The following is a 20407-nucleotide window of genomic DNA, read 5'->3' as shown; positions in this document are numbered from 1 at the left end:
TCCAGTGTCCAATAGTTTGCTTTTCCTTTGTTGATTCGTGGGCGGTGACAGATGAGTTCAAACTTAAATCGTGTCAACTCAGAACAGAAAACCCACAGTCAGTTCCTGTTGTGCAAAGATGGAGACGGAGAAGGCGCAGGAGAGGAAGCCCGTGCGCCTGATCGCGGCTGCGTGTCACGGTCTGGGCATCGGGAAAGATGGAACTCTGCCCTGGAATTTACCGTGAGTGAGAGGACGACGGGAGGACGGGGTTTTACGCAGAGCTGTGCGGGTTTGACGCAGATGTTACGCAGATTCTGTTGAGATTTACGCAGATTTGTGGGGTTCTGACGTAGATATGTTGGGTGATTACGCATTACGCAGAGCCGTGGGGTGATTACGCAGATTCTGTTGCTTGGAGAACAGGCGCAGAGGCTCGAGGATCGTTCTGTGGATGTTTATTGTTGGTCACAGCGATACAGTCGAGTTAAAGGCAGTGCTCAGCAAAATTCAAAACGGAGTTAAGTGAGTAGGTACAGTGAGATGTAGAGTCTAGAGTAGAGTCTAGAGTAGAGTCTAGTGTAGAGTCTAGTGCAGAGTCTAGTGTAGAGTCTAGTGTAGAGTCTAGAGTAGAGTCTAGTGTAGAGTCTAGTGTAGAGTCTAGTGTAGAGTCTAGAGTAGAGTCTAGAGCAGAGTCTAGTGTAGAGTCTAGTGCAGAGTCTAGTGTAGAGTCTAGTGTAGAGTCTAGAGTAGAGTCTAGTGTAGAGTCTAGTGTAGAGTCTAGTGTAGAGTCTAGAGCAGAGTCTAGTGCAGAGTCTAGTGCAGAGTCTAGTGCAGAGTCTAGAGCAGAGTCTAGTGTAGAGTCTAGAGTAGAGTCTAGAGCAGAGTCTAGTGCAGAGTCTAGTGCAGAGTCTAGAGCAGAGTCTAGTGTAGAGTCTAGAGTAGAGTCTAGAGCAGAGTCTAGTGCAGAGTCTAGTGCAGAGTCTAGTGCAGAGTCTAGAGCAGAGTCTAGTGTAGAGTCTAGAGCAGAGTCTAGAGCAGAGTCTTGTAGAGTCTAGAGCAGAGTCTAGAGTAGAGTCTTGTAGAGTCTAGAGCAGAGTCTAGAGTAGAGTCTTGTAGAGTCTAGTGTAGAGTCTAGTGTAGAGTCTAGTGTAGAGTCTAGAGTAGAGTCTAGTGTAGAGTCTAGTGCAGAGTCTAGAGTAGAGTCTAGAGTAGAGTCTAGTGTAGAGTCTAGTGTAGAGTCTAGTGTAGAGTCTAGAGTAGAGTCTAGTGTAGAGTCTAGTGTAGAGTCTAGTGTAGAGTCTAGTGTAGAGTCTAGTGTAGAGTCTAGAGTAGAGTCTAGTGTAGAGTCTAGAGTAGAGTCTAGTGTAGAGTCTAGTGTAGAGTCTAGAGAGTAGAGTCTAGTGTAGAGTCTAGAGAGTAGAGTCTAGTGTAGAGTCTAGTGCAGAGTCTAGAGTAGAGTCTAGAGTAGAGTCTAGTGTAGAGTCTAGTGTAGAGTCTAGTGTAGAGTCTAGAGTAGAGTCTAGTGTAGAGTCTAGAGTAGAGTCTAGTGTAGAGTCTAGTGTAGAGTCTAGTGCAGAGTCTAGAGTAGAGTCTAGAGTAGAGTCTAGTGTAGAGTCTAGAGTAGAGTCTAGTGCAGAGTCTAGTGTAGAGTCTAGAGTAGAGTCTAGTGTAGAGTCTAGAGTAGAGTCTAGTGTAGAGTCTAGAGAGTAGAGTCTAGTGTAGAGTCTAGAGTAGAGTCTAGTGTAGAGTCTAGAGTAGAGTCTAGTGCAGAGTCTAGAGTAGAGTCTAGAGTAGAGTCTAGAGTAGAGTCTAGTGCAGAGTCTAGTGTAGAGTCTAGAGTAGAGTCTTGTAGAGTCTAGTGCAGAGTCTAGTGTAGAGTCTAGAGTAGAGTCTTGTAGAGTCTAGTGCAGAGTCTAGTGTAGAGTCTAGAGTAGAGTCTAGTGTAGAGTCTAGAGTAGAGTCTAGTGTAGAGTCTAGAGTAGAGTCTAGTGCAGAGTCTAGAGTAGAGTCTAGAGTAGAGTCTAGTGTAGAGTCTAGAGTAGAGTCTAGAGCAGAGTCTAGTGTAGAGTCTAGAGTAGAGTCTTGTAGAGTCTAGTGTAGAGTCTAGTGTAGAGTCTAGAGTAGAGTCTAGTGTAGAGTCTAGAGTAGAGTCTAGTGCAGAGTCTAGAGTAGAGTCTAGAGTAGAGTCTAGTGTAGAGTCTAGAGTAGAGTCTAGAGCAGAGTCTAGTGTAGAGTCTAGAGTAGAGTCTAGAGTAGAGTCTAGTGCAGAGTCTAGTGTAGAGTCTAGAGTAGAGTCTTGTAGAGTCTAGTGCAGAGTCTAGTGCAGAGTCTAGTGCAGAGTCTAGTGCAGAGTCTAGAGTAGAGTCTAGTGCAGAGTCTAGTGCAGAGTCTAGTGCAGAGTCTAGAGTAGAGTCTAGTGCAGAGTCTAGAGTAGAGTCTAGAGTAGAGTCTAGTGCAGAGTCTAGTGCAGAGTCTAGTGCAGAGTCTAGAGTAGAGTCTAGTGCAGAGTCTAGAGTAGAGTCTAGTGCAGAGTCTAGTGCAGAGTCTAGTGCAGAGTCTAGAGTAGAGTCTAGTGCAGAGTCTAGAGTAGAGTCTAGTGCAGAGTCTAGTGCAGAGTCTAGAGTAGAGTCTAGTGCAGAGTCTTGTAGAGTCTAGTGCAGAGTCTAGAGTAGAGTTTAGTGCAGTCTTGTAGAGTCTAGTGCAGAGTCTTGTAGAGTCTAGTGTAGAGTCTAGTGTAGAGTCTAGAGTAGAGTCTAGTGCAGAGTCTAGTGCAGATTCTAGAGTAGAGTCTAGTGCAGAGTCTTGTAGAGTCTAGTGCAGAGTCTAGAGTAGAGTTTAGTGCAGAGTCTTGTAGAGTCTAGTGCAGAGTCTTGTAGAGTCTAGTGTAGAGTCTAGAGTAGAGTCTAGTGCAGAGTCTTGTAGAGTCTAGTGCAGAGTCTTGTAGAGTCTAGTGTAGAGTCTAGAGTAGAGTCTAGTGCAGAGTCTTGTAGAGTCTAGTGCAGAGTCTTGTAGAGTCTAGTGCAGAGTCTAGTAGGATCTGGAGCAGAGTCTGACAGGGTGAGATTGTACCAGGGTTTTTTATACTAGAAGTTTGGGGGTTAAACATTCTATAGGTAAGAAATTTAAAGCAAAGTCAAAAAAAGGTCACAGACTGAGGGTCACACATTACAGAGACGAGAGCGACTACAGAAAACAGACAACCAAAGGACCAGAATAGAGCCGTTATCTTCCTTTAGTGTGACATATGACCACTGCTGCATGGTTGTTACGCAGATCTGTGGATTATTACACATCTGTTGGATTGTTACGCAGATCAAAAACGGGCTTATAGAATTTAGGGAGAACTCCTGGTTTGAAGTTGTGAATTATTGATGATTTGCGTAAGTTACAAACATAAATTGGCTTTGCGTCGAACGAGGAGAAAATGATTACGCAAACGTACGTAGCGGGTTTGATGTGATACTTGACAGGACCATGAGGGAGAATAAGTTTTTTTTACAGGACAGTTTATGTGATTATATTCAAGATGGTGCTTCTAAAAGGGAGAGGCAGATGTTCTTGTTCAGGTAGGACTACAGTGACACAGACGCATTGCAAAACCTACAGTGAAACAGGTTTAGGTAAGAGTAAAACGGAACAGGCTTGTCTAGTTTTTTTTAATTTTCATGTTTATCTATGTGTACAGGGAGATCCTAGTGAGAGTTAAATACAATACAAACAAAAACAAACCAAACTAATACCTGGATACGTCCTTTTAAAACATTAAACATGAGCCGGTGTGAGGATAAACGTTTATCTCCAGATTACAGTGGAACCAATCTATTTCCTTTTCCTATTTTAGTTTTTAGACACAGACAGTCATGAGATCTTGTATTAAAAGTTCCCGTATCAAAGTTCAACAAACAAGTGAGATATTTAGGCAGTTTATCATCGTAGTCCCTTATAAATACATTTTATACAGTGTTGTTCTTCTGACACAGCGATGGACAAACTACTTTTCCATAGAGCGAACAGTGTTGGGTTTAAATTCATCGTCTGTTATGAAACAAACGACCGAGTGAAAGAATCTAAACGTTTAAACCTCTGATGCATGGATTATGAAAGCCTTGGTCAAGATTTTTTTTCTGTGTTTTTATTCTTCTCAGGACATGAAACATTGTGAACTGCCTGTAAAAATGAATTAACCTGTGTTCAATTGTAAATATACAAACAGATGTTTCTTTTTATGCTTTGAAAATCATTTGAACAACTTTTTGGGAAATTTCAACACTGTTTAGGTGCAACGTTTAGGCCTGAATGAGAAAACCAGAGGACATTTACTTGCAGTTACACGGACTGACCACTGAATTGACCTCAATGGAGTGTGGCAGCAGAGAGCACATTTAAACCAATGCATTAAAGAGAAAGTTATGTTTTAGTAGCTGTCCACTGCAGTGACCGCTGTGCACCAGAGGGTTAAAGTAGAGTCTGAAGGTTGTATCTCTTTAACGCGATGTGAAGATAAAAAAATCCCTTTCGGTTTAAATATAATATGTCTGTTTTCAGGTCAGAATTCCAGTACTTTCTCAAAAACATCACTGGAGTTTCTGAACCAGGTACGCCTCTGCTACTTCTGAAGTTATTACTACACTAAACTAAAGAGCATTTTGTTTTGTTTTCTTCTTGTAGGCAAAAAGAACATGTTGATTTGGGGAAAGCGCTGTTGGTTTTCCAGTCCAGAAGACATGTTCCCAGTGGCCAATACTCTCCACGTGGTGCTGAGTAACACACTGGAGTAAGCGGCGTTCTGATCTATATTATAATGTTTCCTCGTCATAAACAGACCTGGAGTTGTATTTTTTTTTTGTTTCATTCACATGTTTAACTCACAAAACCTGCAGATTTACACTGAGTTCTTCTCTCAAACGTAAAACAAACCTCCACTGTGTTTTTAAACTCCATACGCCTTCACTAGAATCTAATAAAAGTTGCCAATCTCAGCTGAACTAAAGGTAAAAGGAGGAGGAGTTAACTTGAAAAACTACCACTTCGTGACATCACAAGGTGGAACTAAGCGTTTTGAGCTTTGCAGATGTAGACAGACTAATGAAAAAATTAAACAAAACACAACTCCAGGTCTGTTTTTGAGCGTTATAACATGGATTCAAGCTCACAATAGTCCATTTTGTGTCATATACTGTAGCTTTTAACCTTTTACCTTTAACTTTTTCTTGCACGTTCGCACAGATCGGCTCCAAAACACGCCCACTTTCTGTGTACGGATTTTGAGAGCGCTGTGCTCCTGGCCTCGCAGCCTCCGCTCAGTGACATCGTGGAGACCATCTGGGTTGTAGGAGGCACTCGGGTTTATAAGGTACCAACTCGTGTGTCTCGTTCTGTAGTAGACAAGACATGTTTATTTGTACAGCACAGTTCATACGCAAAGTGATTTAAAGTGATTTACAGGATAAGAAAGACATTAAACTCACAATACAACAAATCAAAACATAAATAATCAGAAATAATCATCAAAAAACTGAACATTAAAGGAGAAAAGTGCAGAATAAACCCCTTTCAGTCACAGCAGAGAGAGAGAGAGAGAGAGAGAGAGAGAGAGAGAGAGAGAGGGGTTTAAACTGAACAAAACTGAAACACTGATTCAACAGGTTTCGTCCCGGTTTCGTCCCGGTTTCGTCCCGGTTTCGTCCCGGTTTCGTCCCGGTTTCGTCCCGGTTTAGTCCCGGTTTAGTCCCGGTTTAGTCCCGGTTTAGTCCCGGTTTAGTCCTGCTTTAGTCCCGGTTTCGTCCTGCTTTAATCCCGGTTTAGTCCCGGTTTAGTCCCGCTTTAGTCCTGCTTTAATCCCGGTTTAGTCCCGGTTTAGTCCCGGTTTAGTCCTGGTTTAATCCCAGTTTAGTCCCGGTTTAGTCCTGCTTTAGTCCTGCTTTAGTCCTGCTTTCGTCCCGGTTTAATCCCAGTTTAGTCCCGGTTTAGTCCTGCTTTAGTCCTGCTTTCGTCCCTGTTTAATCCCAGTTTAGTCCCGGTTTAGTCCTGCTTTAGTCCTGCTTTAGTCCTGCTTTCGTCCCGGTTTAATCCCAGTTTAGTCCCGGTTTAGTCCTGCTTTAGTCCTGCTTTAGTCTTGCTTTCGTCCTACTTTCATCCTGGTTTAGTCCCGGTTTAGTTCCGGTTTAGTCCTGCTTTAATCCTGCTTTAACCCTGGTTTCGTCTTTGTTTCGTCCCGGTTTAGTCCCAGTTTAGTCCTGGTTTAGTCCTGCTTTAGTCCCGGTTTCGTCCCGGTTTAGTCCTGCTTTCGTCCTGGTTTAGTCCTGACTCTGATTTACAGACACAATAGTGAAATAAAAACCCCAGGATCATGTAGAGGGTTAATCTGAACATTTAAGACCAGAATGACGAGTCTGAAGCAGCAGAGACAGAGAAAAGCGACACTTTTTCAATGCAAAGTGTCCTTCTTCAACATGATCAGTTTCATTCTGTTATACACGTCTCAGTTTATCTCGTCCAGCTCGTCTCCAGTCTGTCCTTCTTAGCTCATATTTAATCTCCCCGTGAAGAAGCGAGGTCAGATTGGACAATACCAACGTGCAGTGTTGTGTATTCAAGTCGCTCTTTAAAACTCCAGGACTCATTAGGACAACACTTATTTTCCATAACAATTACCTCCCATTAATCCAGATGAATCAGACAGGCTGTATTTTTAACATGAAGGCAGAGGCTGATTCGCTCAATACAAAACAATTATTCATCACTTTCCTCTGACCCCATCAAGATCACAAGAGCCGCAGCCGTCCTCAGCTGACTTTAAGTTGTGACTGTCTCTGTCTGTGATCTAGGGTCTATTAGAGAAAGAAAACTGGCTTTTTGATGAAGCGGAACATTGACACACACACACACACACCCACACACACACACACACACCCCACACACACACACACACACACACGGTAAATGGTCACAGTTTTATATAGCACTTTTCCCATTTCAAGGCACTCAAAGCACTTTATATCAAGCAATTACCCACATATTCACACATATTCACACATATTCAGATACCAACGTACACAGATGAGGTGGGTTAAGTGTCTCGCCCAAGGACACAATGACAGGATTCAGCTGTTCATGTGGGCCAGTGGATCTGATCGCTCTCCCAGTGATGTTTAAGTTGAGAGCGTGACTCGAACTGCAAACCTTCAGATCAGTGGACAAAAGTTCTACCACCTGAGCCACTGTCTCTCCTCAGAATCATACAGTAGAAGAAGAGTAGAGTATGAAAATGGCCCTGTGAGTCACTGTGTACAGTCGTCCCTCACTATATCGTGGTTCACCTTTCGTCGTCTCGCAGATTTTTTTCCAGTGTATGAACGTGCATTGTGTTGTGCGTCCTGATTGGCTGTTGGACTGTAGACCATTGTGTCGTGCGTCCTGATTGGCTGTTGGACTGTAGACCATTGTGTCGTGCGTCCTGATTGGCTGTTGGACTGTAGACCATTGTGTCGTGCGTCCTGATTGGCTGTTGGACTGTAGACCATTGTGTCGTGCGTCCTGATTGGCTGTTGGACTCTAGACCATTGTGTTCTGCGTCCTGATTGGCTGTTGGACTGTAGACCATTGTGTCGTGCGTCCTGATTGGCTGTTGGACTGTAGACCATTGTGTCGTGCGTCCTGATTGTCCATCAGTCTCCTCCGTGCCGTGTCTCCTGTCCAGTACAGAATGTGTTCAGACAAATTCACATAAACGTTTGATCGCAGTGTGACTCTGAAGTGCTGTACGTTTGCAATTTGTTTTCTCCCCGACAAAACCCACAATGTCGATGAAACGTTCTGCACCAACAAAGACGCCGACGAAGGTTTGAACTTTGAGAGAGTTTAAACGAGAGAGAAATGTGAGAAAATGTTAACGCCTGTGTGAGAAAAGTGTATAAAGTGTGTGGTGAGGGGTTTTACAGACAAAAACAGAGAGAATAATGTAAAAAATAAAGATGATACTTCACAGATTTCGCTTGTTCCGGGTTATTTTGTATTGTACATAACACAGACGTCTGCTCTCCTCAGGACGCTATGATGCATCCCTGGTGTGACCTCATCTTTCTGACCAACGTCATGGCGGCGTTTGACTGTGACGTTTTCTTCCCAGAGTTTGACAAAAGTGTTTTTCAGCTGCAGGACAAGTAAGAATCAGTCTCTCTGTTTTTCATTCATGTTTCTACTGTGAATAATGACGTATTTGTGCTTCTTTCAAAACAAGATTCGATGGCGTGCCAAGTGAAATTCAAGAGGAAAACGGGATACGGTACAAATTTGAAGTTTTCAAGAAAAAAGACGGACATGTAGAGAAGAACCACGGCTGAGAGTTTGTGTGGAGGGAGAGTTTTACAGCTCACGTGGAACAAAACTCACTTTAAGATGTTAATTTGCCAATGGATTTTAAATTACACACCGGTCAGAAGTTTGGACACGCCCTCTCATTCAGTGTTTTTATTTTATTTTTACTACTATTTTATATTTAAACCTTCAAAGTAGCCGCGCTTTGCTTTGTAGGAAAACATTTAGTCGACTTATTTCACTTTTTTCTTTACATAATTCCATAAACCTACTACACTCGTCAAAAGTTTGGACACGCCCTCTCATTCAGTGTTTTTATTTTTTAATATTTACTACGACATTTTATATATAAACAGAAGACATTAGATAGATAGATATATATTAGTATTCATTTTATCTGGTTATTACATTCAAAATCAAACATTATTCAACTTGTATAAGGTTGTACGTGACATTTATCATGACTCAAAGTGTTTAGGCTGAAGTAAAAATGACTTAAAATGCCTAACACTATTTAATATTTAATAATAACGCACAAATGAGTCAATATGTAACAAAAGAAAAACTACAAACTACAACATTTTACATGAATCACTCCTGTAATGTTCAAAAAGTCATGTACCTCTTTTTAAATGCTGCTTTTGTGTAGGAGCTTTTTAATTTATCATCCAGTTTGTTCCACACACTAACCCCTGAAACACAAATACAATGACGTTTTTACTGGTTCTAGTCTTAATTTTTTGGAATATATCTGTTCGTTTAAGATGATATTGACTCTTTCTGTTCGAGTAACATCTGTAAACAAAGAGGAGCTTATGATTATCTTCCTTATACGTCATTACGACTGTTCACAAATCAACAAGATCAGATAATTTTACTAGTTTTAACTTAACAAAAACAGGATTTGTTGGTGCGAGATCGTCTGCTCGGTGAACTATTCCAATGACCTTCTTTTGGAGTAGAAAAACTGATTTTATATTAGATTTATAATTTCTACACAATAATTCAAATATGTTAGATGTACGGCATTATGTAGCAAAGAACAACATTTAAATAACGCTACTATTTTTTTTTTATATTTTATATTTAAACCCTCAAAGTAGACACATTTAGCTTTGCAGAAAAACATTTAGTGCATTTATTTCACTTTTTTCTTTAGATAATTCCATAAATATACAACACTAGTCATTCAGTGTTTTTTTATTTTTTATTTTTATTTACTACGTTTGACATTTTCTATACAAACAGAAGACATCAGATATATGAAGAAAAATGTACGGCATCATACAGCAAAAAGCTAAATTTAAATAATTCTACTAAATATTTTTTGAGAAAGCAAAAGGTGGATATTTTGAGCATTTGAAATAAAAAATAAAAACATTTAATAGTGATTCAAGTGCTTTTCTTTGCAACATAATCCCATATATCTCGCTTCATATACTCGATGTCTTCCATATGTATCTAAAACGTAGAAGAAAACGTAAAAAAAAACATTTAATGAGTAGATTGTGTCCAAACCTTTGACGGGTCGTGTAGATATTTTACTTAAACACTGCACTTTTGAATCCTACGCTCACTCCAAACGTCTGCGCTCGACGTCTCGGGTTGTGCGTGTTACTAGTGTGGGCCGTCATCTCGAACGCCTCCTCGGTCACATCACAGCTGCAGTGAGAATATGTTTGTTTATGAGTCAGACGCCGCCTGTGTTACTGCACCAGGTCTGTGTCAGAGCCAAGCGCACAGATGGTGAACGCACACTGTTCTGGGAGATTATGTTGATGTATTGTGTGTAAAATGTGTGTAAAATAAACTACTGTCAAACTGAATGAGAAGGAAGGAGATAATTTGTACCACGTTACAACAAATACTAGTGTTAATTAAATGTAAAATATGCATTATGTGGAAAAAACTAATTATTTTCCTAGCTGCAATGCCTACTTCTTCCACTAGATGGAGCCAAACCTATAGTTAATTATCTGTTCATATAAGAAAGGAGCTTGTGTGGCTTGAATATGCAGGAGAGCAGAGGTTACAAACATCTAAACGTCTCACGCTCCCATTTGCATGTAAAGGTCGATCACGAGCGCTTTCGGACCTGTAAAAATGAGGTAATTATCCGAGGAGCACTGAAGGGGGCAGCGGACAAGGCTCCTGCCGCTGTGAGGCTTAAGTCGCATTAAAGCAAGAAAAACAGCATCTAATGTGGAAAATAACTGGAACTATTGACTATGTTCGGGTTTTCTTAAAGCATTTGTGCGCATACAGTTGGAAGCATATGGTTTTCAGGGCTGAGGGGAAAAAGCCCGTCAAACACAAAGAAATATCACTATATAAATATAATCTATACGGACAGACTTTGACAATCAGTAGCTTCAACCTCAGGAAAACAGGAGCGAAAATATTTTTAGTGAATGCTGCAAAGAGTGAAGAGTCAAAGGTTTGGACACATCCTCTCATTCAATGTTTTTTTATTTAATTTTTACTACTTTCTACATTTTTTATACACATGCAAGACATCAAATATATGAAGTAAGACATGGGGATAATAACTAAACTAAATATTTTTCAGCAAATCAAACGGTGCTACTTTGAGGATTTGATTTTAAAACATTGAAAAAACATTTAGTAGTTATTTTGTCTTTACTACATAATTCCATACATCTTAGTTTATATATTTGACGTGTTCTATGTTTATAAAATGTAGAAATTAGTAAAAATAAAGAAAAAAAAAATACCAGAATGAGGTTGTGTCTAAAGTTTTGCCTGATAGTGTATGTTTTTACATGTTTCTTTGGCTATTTCACTTATTTCTTGCTGTGCTGTTGGCAGTTTTTGGTTTATTTTTGTTTTTTTGCACATAAATATTGGCTTACTTGTGATGTAGACCTGCCACAATAATCACTTTATCGACTTGCTCCAAGCTGGAACCGTATATTTTGCGGCTCGGTATGTATCCTGTGCACAATTATTTTGCAAAAGTGGGAGATTTTGGGGTATTTCTGTTGTAATATGATAAGATTTGAGCTGTGGAGCGTTGAAAAAGTCACTTTTCGGGCCAATTACTGCTTCATTTTGCTCTTTACTTGTCGCAGCTCAGGCCACGTATTGATACTGTCTGTTTAAAATGTTTTACAAGGATTATGTTTATTATTGTTTTAGCATCAATGGCATAAAGTAGATTCAGTATTATCGTTTATCAGAATATCTCTGTAACAATATATGGTGCTTTAAAATGTGTTATCGTGACAGGATATGGTGATATGGGCATTTTTGTTGCGCTCAAAAGATTTCGATGCTTCAGCTGATTCAGACTCGTAGGGATTATATTTCTGCACCTTTGTCACTCCAAACATTAGAACAAATATGAAACCGTTTGTTGAAAATGTGACATTACGTATAATTAAAGTGGCGAAAAATGCAAGTGACACAGTACAGTCAACTGCACTTTTCAAGCTTTTAACCATGTCATAGTACTTTCCTTCTCATTTTCCCTCTTGAAGTTGTTTTTGGACTGATTCATGTTTGAACAATCTTTAATCGTTTATTTTTAAGTCGCCATTTTGCAGAGAAATCCCCGTTTTCACCGCCCGCTGCTCCGTTTTTACTTCATTCTCCGATTTTATTTTCTTAATCAGTGATACGCTAAGATTCGGCAACATCGCGTCGTCATTTTGGTACAAATGAAAACAAATCTGCTGCTCGTTAGTGTGATCTGCAGCGATCTCTAGGGGGCGATGTCAGCTCCCATTTGACACCACAGTTTTCTAACGCAAAGACAGTGGACTTTTTTCTTTTATTAACTCGTTTTAGATGTAATATTGCGACGATTTCAAACGTGCAAATTATAACAGTGACTACAGAGACGTACGGAGTCACACGAGGGCGTACGTCTTTTTTAAAACATTACAAACGCGTCGTATTTTCAGGGAGCTGCGGGGTCATAAATTAAATAAATCATTGCTTCAGTTGTACAGCTGTTTCTGCAAAGTTAAGGTTTGTAAAAAAAACAATATGCTAATATCGACCGGCGCTGTGTTTGAAACGAAACAAGACGATTTATATCACCTGTTATTAACCTCTGCAGCTCGCGAGTGTAATTCAGGGCATGATGCGGGATGACAGGGCGGCCCACAGAGGACAAAAGAAATAGAGGTGACTTGAACACTCCACTTGAGGCCTTGTCTGCCTCACTACATCCTGATTAACTTCTTATTTATTACTAACCAGCCGTGTGAAAAAGCATCTCATAACCTTGCGCGGTGACTTCGATATAACGCCATCCCGTGTGCGTTTTAAATTACTAACCTTTCCCGTGTTCTACTTGGAGTTTCTGCTGTAGCCCTCTGGGGGGAGAACTCTACGTTGAGGTCTTGAAAACTCTGTCTGTCTGGTCGAGCGTCCGTCTGTGCGGCTGTAATGCATTTCACATCATCTGCCCCAGTGGCCATCTCCATGACGACGGGACCGTGGCGATGCAGAGCGACGCGGACGGGGCGGAGAAGTTGTTAGTGGACACGAAGATCCCGCAGGACGCCGAACTTCTGCGCGGTGTCTTTGCGTTGACCCCTGTAGTCCGCGTTAGGAGGAGGTGGCGGAGGAGGAAGAAGACGACGACACCTTGAGGCATAAAGTCAGACCTTCATTAGCAGAGGAAGTGTCGGCCATTAAAAAACACTAAAAGCAGCTTCCCAAGGCTTCTGTCAGCTTTTCTACATCAAGAACATCTCATAATGCCCTCTCAGACAATGCTCAGTGTGATTGCGTATTGATTTAGCCTTTTCCCTGTTTTTTGTCTAGTAAAATAAAGGCATCGACCCTAAAGCCATTCTGCGTATTTCTCCATAATGAAGCTCGACTTGAAAAGCTTCATAACAGAAGAGCTCACACATAATGGAAAATCAATTTTGCATAACTCAAGCGCAGACTGCAAAGTATGTTCAAATAAGCACAACGAAATCAAAGGGAAGGTACTTGTTTCGTCTCCCCTTTTTATGTCTGTGCGTGAGTGCATTAGGATTCACTTGAAATGATAATGAAGGCACATTTCAGCAGTGAATAGCTTATAATAAAGTGTCTCCCTCTGTAAAGTAACGGTAAAAATGAGAGGCGCTGTTAGGTCCATCCCGAGGGGAACAGTTGGGCTGCCACGAACGGTGTGAAAATGAGACACTTACAAGGCTGTTAATAAAAAGGTTGTAAAGTCCGATTAGTCCCCAGTCATGAAGCTTAATGCACTTGATAGACTAGTCTGCACCTCATATTTTACCTTTATGTGCCCATTTAGCCAAGGGAGCTTGTAAATAGGGAGTAATAAAGTCTATGTGCGTTCGAGTAAGGAGTCTAGGAATCTTCAAAGGTCCTATATTACACGAAATGGACTCTCGTGAGCTTGTGTTATGTCGTTAACTCCTCAAAAACATACCCACAGTTGTGTTTTGTTTCATTTACGCAAGCTTGAGTGGCTCTTTATTATCAGTCCGTCGACATCTCCAAAGCTCAGAAACGCTCTGTTCAACCTTGTGATGTCATGAAGCGGTAGTTTTCCAAGTTTTTAAGGTCTGTTTGTGATGAGGAAACGGCATTATAACACAGATCAGAGAACAGTGTAATATGGGTGCTTTAAAGTTAAGAAATAGAAACAGAACTGCACAAATAAATATGTAGTCACTCAACACTTACAGGTAAATAAGAGCAATGTGATTCATGTAACTAAAACATAATTAAGTCATAAAAAACATTACAGGTATATTTTGTTTTGTTTATTGAGATTAAGGTGGTGCACACGTTGAATTAGCTCGTGAGTCCAACCGAGGGACGGCAGTTCGACTTTAAGATCCACCGTAGACTGTATAAAGAAGTGGACAGCACTCGGCTCCAGTCAAATGAAGCTAATCGAGGCTAGCAGTTATAGTGGCAAATTTAGAGCAGAGTTCTGTACTTGGATATCTGATCACGAGTGTCATAGCAACCAAAGAGCCAATCCGGAGCGAGGCTGTTGAAGGTAACACCCCTTCTCGCCCGCACCGCTGGTTTAGGTCAATCAAACCTGTTGCTAACGCTAACAGGAGTGACCTCGGGGAAAGAAGGACCTGATTTGTCTGTTATTAATGTTCATATCTTGATTTACAGACACAATAGTGAAATAAAAACCCCAGGATCATGTAGAGGGTTAATACGAACATTTAAGACCAAAATGACGAGTCTGAAGCAGCAGGTATAGAGAGAGGAGACACAGTTTTGAATTGGAGTCGATGGAGCTGGAAGCGAACCCGTGATCACTTCCTGTTTGGAACGTGGCGGCTAGCAGGTTAGCTATGTACATTTTTAGTTTTTTTTAAACTTACATTTTATTGTTTTCAAAAGACATTACAATAGAACAATGAACAATCGGTCAGCTGTCATTTAAATCCAATTTCCATTTTTCCCAGTGTTCTTCATATTTTTCTTTTTGTAACCTCAGAATATGTGTAAGTCTCTCCATAAACGCGAATTTCTTCCACAATATCCTTCCAGTTGCTGAGCGTAGGTTTTTTTTTCCTTATGCCATTTGTGTGTAATGGCTTTTTTGATGCTGCCAATAATATGTTGATTACATAATAGTCTTTTTTGGGATGTGTGCATCAGTATTTAGCCCAAAATACATCGTTATGCACGTTCTCGGTAGTGTGTATACGCAAATATTTTACCCATTTCTCTGCGCGGCTATGTCCATTTATAAATACAGTCTATGGGATCAGTTCAATGCATAATCTCATTGTGCGCAGAAGTTAACTTACAATAATATAATCATTTAAAAACATAATAGCGTCCAATATAACAGTATTTTCAATCAAATGTTTTTAAAGGGGCGACGGGGTTAAAAAGTGGTCTCTGCACACGTAGCTTAAGTTTGCCATAGCTCTGTTCAAAGTCCTTTTTAGTCCCATTGAGAACCTCTAAAGACCCCGTCCTCGCGTCGTAACCGTGCGCCCTCAGTTTCTGTAGACGGTAGTTGACTATCTGTGTGGTCAGTTCAAGGACAGTGGGTGTGTCCATGATCTGGGAAACACTGATCCCAGCTCTCAGCAGGCCTTCGAAGCGGTCAGCCAAAATGTGTTTAGGGTAGTATAAAAGAGCAGGGCATTTCAGGACGATTTCCCGGAGCTGTTCCTCGGAGCAGCCCATCATTTCCTGGGAGTAGAGCAGAGTTTGGCTCATGCTGTCTGGGTTGAGCTCAGTGACGAAGCCTCGGAGTTTGGAGAGCAGGTGGAGGAGCTCTGCGGTGGTGAAGCCTTTGTTTTTGAGGAAAAGTAAATTCTGTCTTAAAACGTCAGATGATTTTAACAGAACAAATGGGTTTTGACTAAGCAGCTTCTGTAACCAGATCTTCATATTGTATTTCTCTCCTCCCAGTTCTATGTAGGACCTCTGCAACGTGTCCACCATCACCTGGTTTTGCTCCACCGGGCGGCTGAAGCTCTGTGGAGCACTGGCCATGAGTTTAGTAATGATGCGTTTGTTGAGGTTCAAACTGTGAAAGTAAGCAATATTGTTCCGCTGGTTCTCGTGGTGACAGGCTGACGTAAAGAACGACGCAGGGAACTTCTCAATAATACCCACGAGCTCCTTCTTGTTCGGGCACACGGACGTCCACAGTTCTCGTTGAGCTTCCATCTCCTCTGGGTTGCAAAGGACCGCCTCAGGGTGCACCACTAAAACGTTGGCGATGACGGGACCCGAAGCGCCCATGTCCCTCAAGAGGCCCGCTACCTCCTTAGCATACGCTGGGTGCTGATGCAGAACCCAGCCTTTGAGTTTTCTAACCTTCTGGATGTCCACTGCCAGCTCATAGAAAGCGTCCACGGTCTGCTGGTTCTCGGCTGGACTCGCTGTGCCACGTGTCCTGACGTGCAGAGGCAGGACGGGGACCCGCGGGCACCGGAGACACAAAGAAGTTGCGATGAAGCGCAACATTTATGCAGGGGGTGAATACCTGAAAAAGAGAAACTGATAAGCAACAGACAACAACAGAAATATATGTTTTTGATGTTTTAATGTAAACTAAACCTACCACTGCTACTGGTTCCAACATGAAAGAGCCCTTATTAGGCTTTATTCTGATCTGGAGTTGTGTTTTGTTTCATTTACACATTTTTAACACATAAATCCTGCATATCTAAGATGAGTTCTTCTCTAAAAACTGAAAACACTCCTGTTCCAAAAGTGTGATGTCATGTGGTATTACAGGAAGTGATCCAATGTGTGTGTTTAAACTCCATACACCTTCCAATCTCCACTGAACTAAAGGTGTTAACTTCAAAAATTACCGCTTCATGACATCACAAGGTGGAACAGACCATTTTGAGCTTTGGAGATGTTACAGACTAATAATAAAGTGGTACTCAAACATGTGAGAATGAAACAAAACACAACTCCAGGTCTGTTTTTGAGGAGGAAACAGAATTATAACATGGCTAAGAGCTCACAAGAGAACATTTTGCGTTATATAGGACCTTTATTACACAGACCACTTCCTATTTTTATTTTAAAGAAAGATTTTAAAGAAAGATGCTGTGTGTGAGTGACTGATAGTGGTCACAGGGGCTGATGGTGCAGATTGGCAGCCGCTTCCATCACACTTCCCCAGGGCAGCTGTGACTACAATAGTACAACCACTGAGTATGAATAATGACTAGAGTGTAGAGCTGAAAGGCAAAGACAAGCCTGTAAAGTGCAGTACACATGTGAGGCATTCAGGGTTGGGAAGTAACTGAATACATGTACAGAGAATACAGTTACTTTTCTAAAATCAAAAGAACATGGTACGTAGCAGTAGTTCATCACACAATTTAGGCTTCAAAATGCACAATGTCAGAGAGAAAAATAAAACACAGCTTTTGTGGTAATGTGTGTGTGCTTTTTCTTCTCGGATCAGTGATAAATAAATGTAAAACAAACAGTGAAACAAATATAAAGCTGCTTTTTATGAGTCTTTAAACTATAATTTGAATGCAACTCAGTGTAAAAGTATTCAAAATGCAGTACAGATTGGCCAATGTATGCAGGTATTCAGTATTATGTTACTAAATACATTTTCAAAGCATTCTTATTATTATTATTATAAAAAGTTATAAAGTGCACCTGTAAAGAAGCCTGGAGTTTAGTTCTTCCATTGCATGTCAACTCAAGGCTAAAATTTAAGGTTTTAACTTTAATATTAAAACTTCCCCATGAATAATACTCAGAGGAATCGTTCCTTGTGTCAAATTCTGCGCAGATGCTTTTAAAACCCATTAAATTAAAAGCTATTTGCAGAGCTCCTGCTGCTTCTGGGAGCAGACTTCAGACATGCGCAGTTGCCCTCTGCTCTTAACACGTCTCTGCTCATGTTTCATTCATTAAAGTTCGTAAAATTAAGTCAATTTCTCATTTATTTACAGCGTATAAAATAAAATCTGGTTCAGGTTGTATATTTCCCTCAGATGAAACGAGCACAGATGTTGTTTTTACCTCGTTTCTTCAAATTAAAAGCCCAGTGTGGCGTTAGCAATGAGGGCTAGCTGTGTTAGCATGTTAGCCTGAACGCAACAACACGTGTATTTTACCCGATTAAAAACACTTTTCATGCAGTGACAGTTAGAGGGAGCTGTCCAGTGTCTCAGTAGAGTTTAAAATAAATAGATTTCACACATAAAGGATCATTTTTGTGAGAGATTTGAGCTGTAGTTACCTTGAAAAGCGCACAGAGGTTTGTTATGAAACTTCTTCTTCTGCAGCCGGCGCGTCTTGTGTCGTTTGCTCACAGCGCCATCCTGCGTCAGTAAAGGAGACTGCAGTTCCCCCTGTGGACGTGCTGGAGACTTTAGCCTGAGCCCTGCAGTGATGGAAGGAACTGAATACATGCACTGAAATACATATACAGGCTGCACATTTGGAGTAACTGTATTCAGAGTACATTTACTTTTCCAAAATTGAAAGAGTACATGGTGGTACTTAAGCGCACAATTTTGGCTTCAAACCAGGGGCAGTGTCCAGGGGGAGCTTGAGGGGCCACTATGCTCCTAGAATGGTCAAAGCACCTCCGTAACTCCCCCCAAAGACTTTGGCCCCACTGGACTAAACCAGAACTGAACCAGGAATAAACCAGAACTAAACCAGGAATAAACCAGAACTAAACCAGAGCTAAACCAGGACTAAACATGGACTAAACATGGACTAAACCAGGACTAAACCACAGCTAAACCAGGACTAAACATGGACAAAACATGGACTAAACCAGGACTAAACCAGGACTAAACATGGACTAAACCAGGGCTAAACCAGGACTAAACCAGGACTAAACCAGGACTAAACCAGGATTAAACCAGGACTAAACCAGGACTAAACCAGGACTAAACCAGGACTAAACATGTGGAATCAGTGTTTCAGTTTTGTGCAGTTAAAACCTGGAACAGTCTTCCTGAAGATGCTTGAAACTACACATTATCAGTGAGAAAAACATTTTAAAAAAACAGCTCTTGTGGTGAGACATGTTTGATTTTCCTTCTCCAAATACAGATAAAGGAAGTGCAAATCCAAAAGTGAAACAAACATTCAACCAGGGGCGGTGTTAAGTGCGAGCGTCAGGGGGCACGAGGCTCCTAGAACGGTCACTGCACCTCTATAACTCCCCCCAAAGATTTTTGCCTCACTGTTAGATCCAGTCTCAACTAAAAATCTTCAAATGGCAACAGCAGAGTCTTCAAAATAAGACTGCAGGTTTAAAAAAATCTAGATTATCTTAAAACAGTGACACAAACATGGTAATAATAAGGGATGGAGGTGATGGAGCCCATTTCATAAGCGCACACAGCTTGTTTTTCAGTGTCATTTATAGACTGGCACATATGTAAACAGAAATATGTGCACAATAAACACTTAAAGCTTGAGTGTGTAAATGTGCTGTGTATATGCTACGTTTGTCTGTGTGTATGTCTTATATAAAGTTGACCAATTGGAAAAACAAACAAACAAAAAAAAAAAAAGTATAACACCCCCCAAAGATTTTTGCCCCACTGTCAAAACACGTCCAGTCTCAACTAAAAATCATCAAATGGCAGCCACAGTGTCAAAATAAGACTGCAGTTTTTTAAAAAATCCCATACGCTCCATTGTTAAAAAGGCTCTAAATTAAGTGAGCACCCACACTGAAGACCTTAGCCCCCCCTCAGCTCCTCCACACAAACTTTTCTGGCGCTGCCCCTGCTTCAAACTGAGCATAATTATTGAGAAAAACATAAAAAAAAACAGCTCTTGTGGTGAGACATGTCTGATATTTCCTTCTCCAAATACAGATAAAGGAAGTGCAAATCCAAAGTGAAACAAACATTCAGCTGTTTTTAATCCTACGTTGCGTTTAAATTACACTATAATTTAAAAGCGACTCGATGTTTAAAGTATTCCAAGTACTCAGAACACACATTTTAATGCGAGTATTCAGTATTCTGTAGTTAGTTAAGGTTATATATATATATTAGAAACACTTTATATGCGCTAATGTTGTTGCTTTATTAGTAATTCTTCTAAATAGTCTTTATATCTGTGCGGTTATTCCTTGTAATTAAAATCATTGTCAGATTTGGGCTTCTCCACAGCGGTTGGGGAGGATCCAAACCCTGCAGCATACGGACCCTGATGAGTGTAATCAGTGCAGGGCTGAATTGGGCTCAACACAAGGAGAGTTTTCTCACAGTTGGCGCTTAATCATGATGCTTGATCACTAGCGCTGCAAGCTGTTCCCCCCAACCGCATCGCTGGCCACTGCTACACACACGACCGTCTCATTATGTGATATACAGCAGTAAACAGACAGTGTGCATGTCTCAGATGCAATATGTTAAAATCCGACTCTTGTGGTGGAGCACAGTCATAATGAGAAGTAAAAAGTAATCACCAAAATCATGTTCCCAATGTCATTTTTATAATAGACTGTTTTTTTTAATGACAGCAATATATGGTTTAGTGAGATTTGCAGAGGATTACCATTTTGTTTTTATCTAGTCTCCCAGTTAAAAAAATTTTGAAAATAGTTTGAAAAGAGTTAGGTTATTTATTTATTTATTTGATGTATTTATTTTATTAATTAATTCAT

At 40.7% G+C, this 20407-nt stretch overlaps 2 protein-coding genes across 2 annotated transcripts; one reads left to right on the top strand and one right to left on the bottom strand.

The window, feature by feature from the left end:
- Positions 1 to 42: 42 nt before the first annotated feature.
- Positions 43 to 10249, top strand: zgc:153031. Its single transcript, XM_033967806.2, has 6 exons — positions 43 to 222; positions 4528 to 4577; positions 4651 to 4756; positions 5209 to 5335; positions 8029 to 8144; positions 8222 to 10249. The coding sequence occupies exons 1-6, from the start codon at positions 119 to 121 to the stop codon at positions 8322 to 8324; spliced, it is 606 nt and encodes a 201-aa protein (XP_033823697.1). The 5' UTR covers positions 43 to 118; the 3' UTR covers positions 8325 to 10249.
- A 3813-nt stretch (positions 10250 to 14062) lies between these two features.
- On the bottom strand, positions 14063 to 18083 carry mterf2 (mitochondrial transcription termination factor 2). The gene is made up of 2 exons (XM_033968735.2): positions 18008 to 18083; positions 14063 to 16270 (listed from the first exon to the last, which is right to left on the bottom strand). Exon 2 carries the CDS (start codon positions 16249 to 16251, stop codon positions 15124 to 15126), a length of 1128 nt encoding a protein of 375 aa, XP_033824626.1. The 5' UTR covers positions 16252 to 16270; positions 18008 to 18083; the 3' UTR covers positions 14063 to 15123.
- Between the last annotated feature and the right edge of the window lie 2324 nt (positions 18084 to 20407).

Source organism: Periophthalmus magnuspinnatus, chromosome 6, assembly GCF_009829125.3.
Source record: "Periophthalmus magnuspinnatus isolate fPerMag1 chromosome 6, fPerMag1.2.pri, whole genome shotgun sequence".
Lineage (NCBI taxonomy): Eukaryota > Metazoa > Chordata > Actinopteri > Gobiiformes > Gobiidae > Periophthalmus > Periophthalmus magnuspinnatus.
The sequence above is the reverse complement of the archived record's forward strand: the minus strand, read 5'-3'. Positions and strand labels throughout refer to the sequence as shown.

Coding starts and splice junctions, on each gene's coding strand:
- zgc:153031 (XM_033967806.2), top strand. CDS start 119: ATGGAGACGGAGAAGGCGCAGGAGAGGAAGCCCGTGCGCCTGATCGCG. Junction 5,336..8,028: donor GAGGCACTCGGGTTTATAAG/GTACCAACTCGT, acceptor TGCTCTCCTCAG/GACGCTATGATGCATCCCTG. Junction 8,145..8,221: donor GTTTTTCAGCTGCAGGACAA/GTAAGAATCAGT, acceptor TTTCAAAACAAG/ATTCGATGGCGTGCCAAGTG.
- mterf2 (XM_033968735.2), bottom strand. CDS start 16,251: ATGTTGCGCTTCATCGCAACTTCTTTGTGTCTCCGGTGCCCGCGGGTC.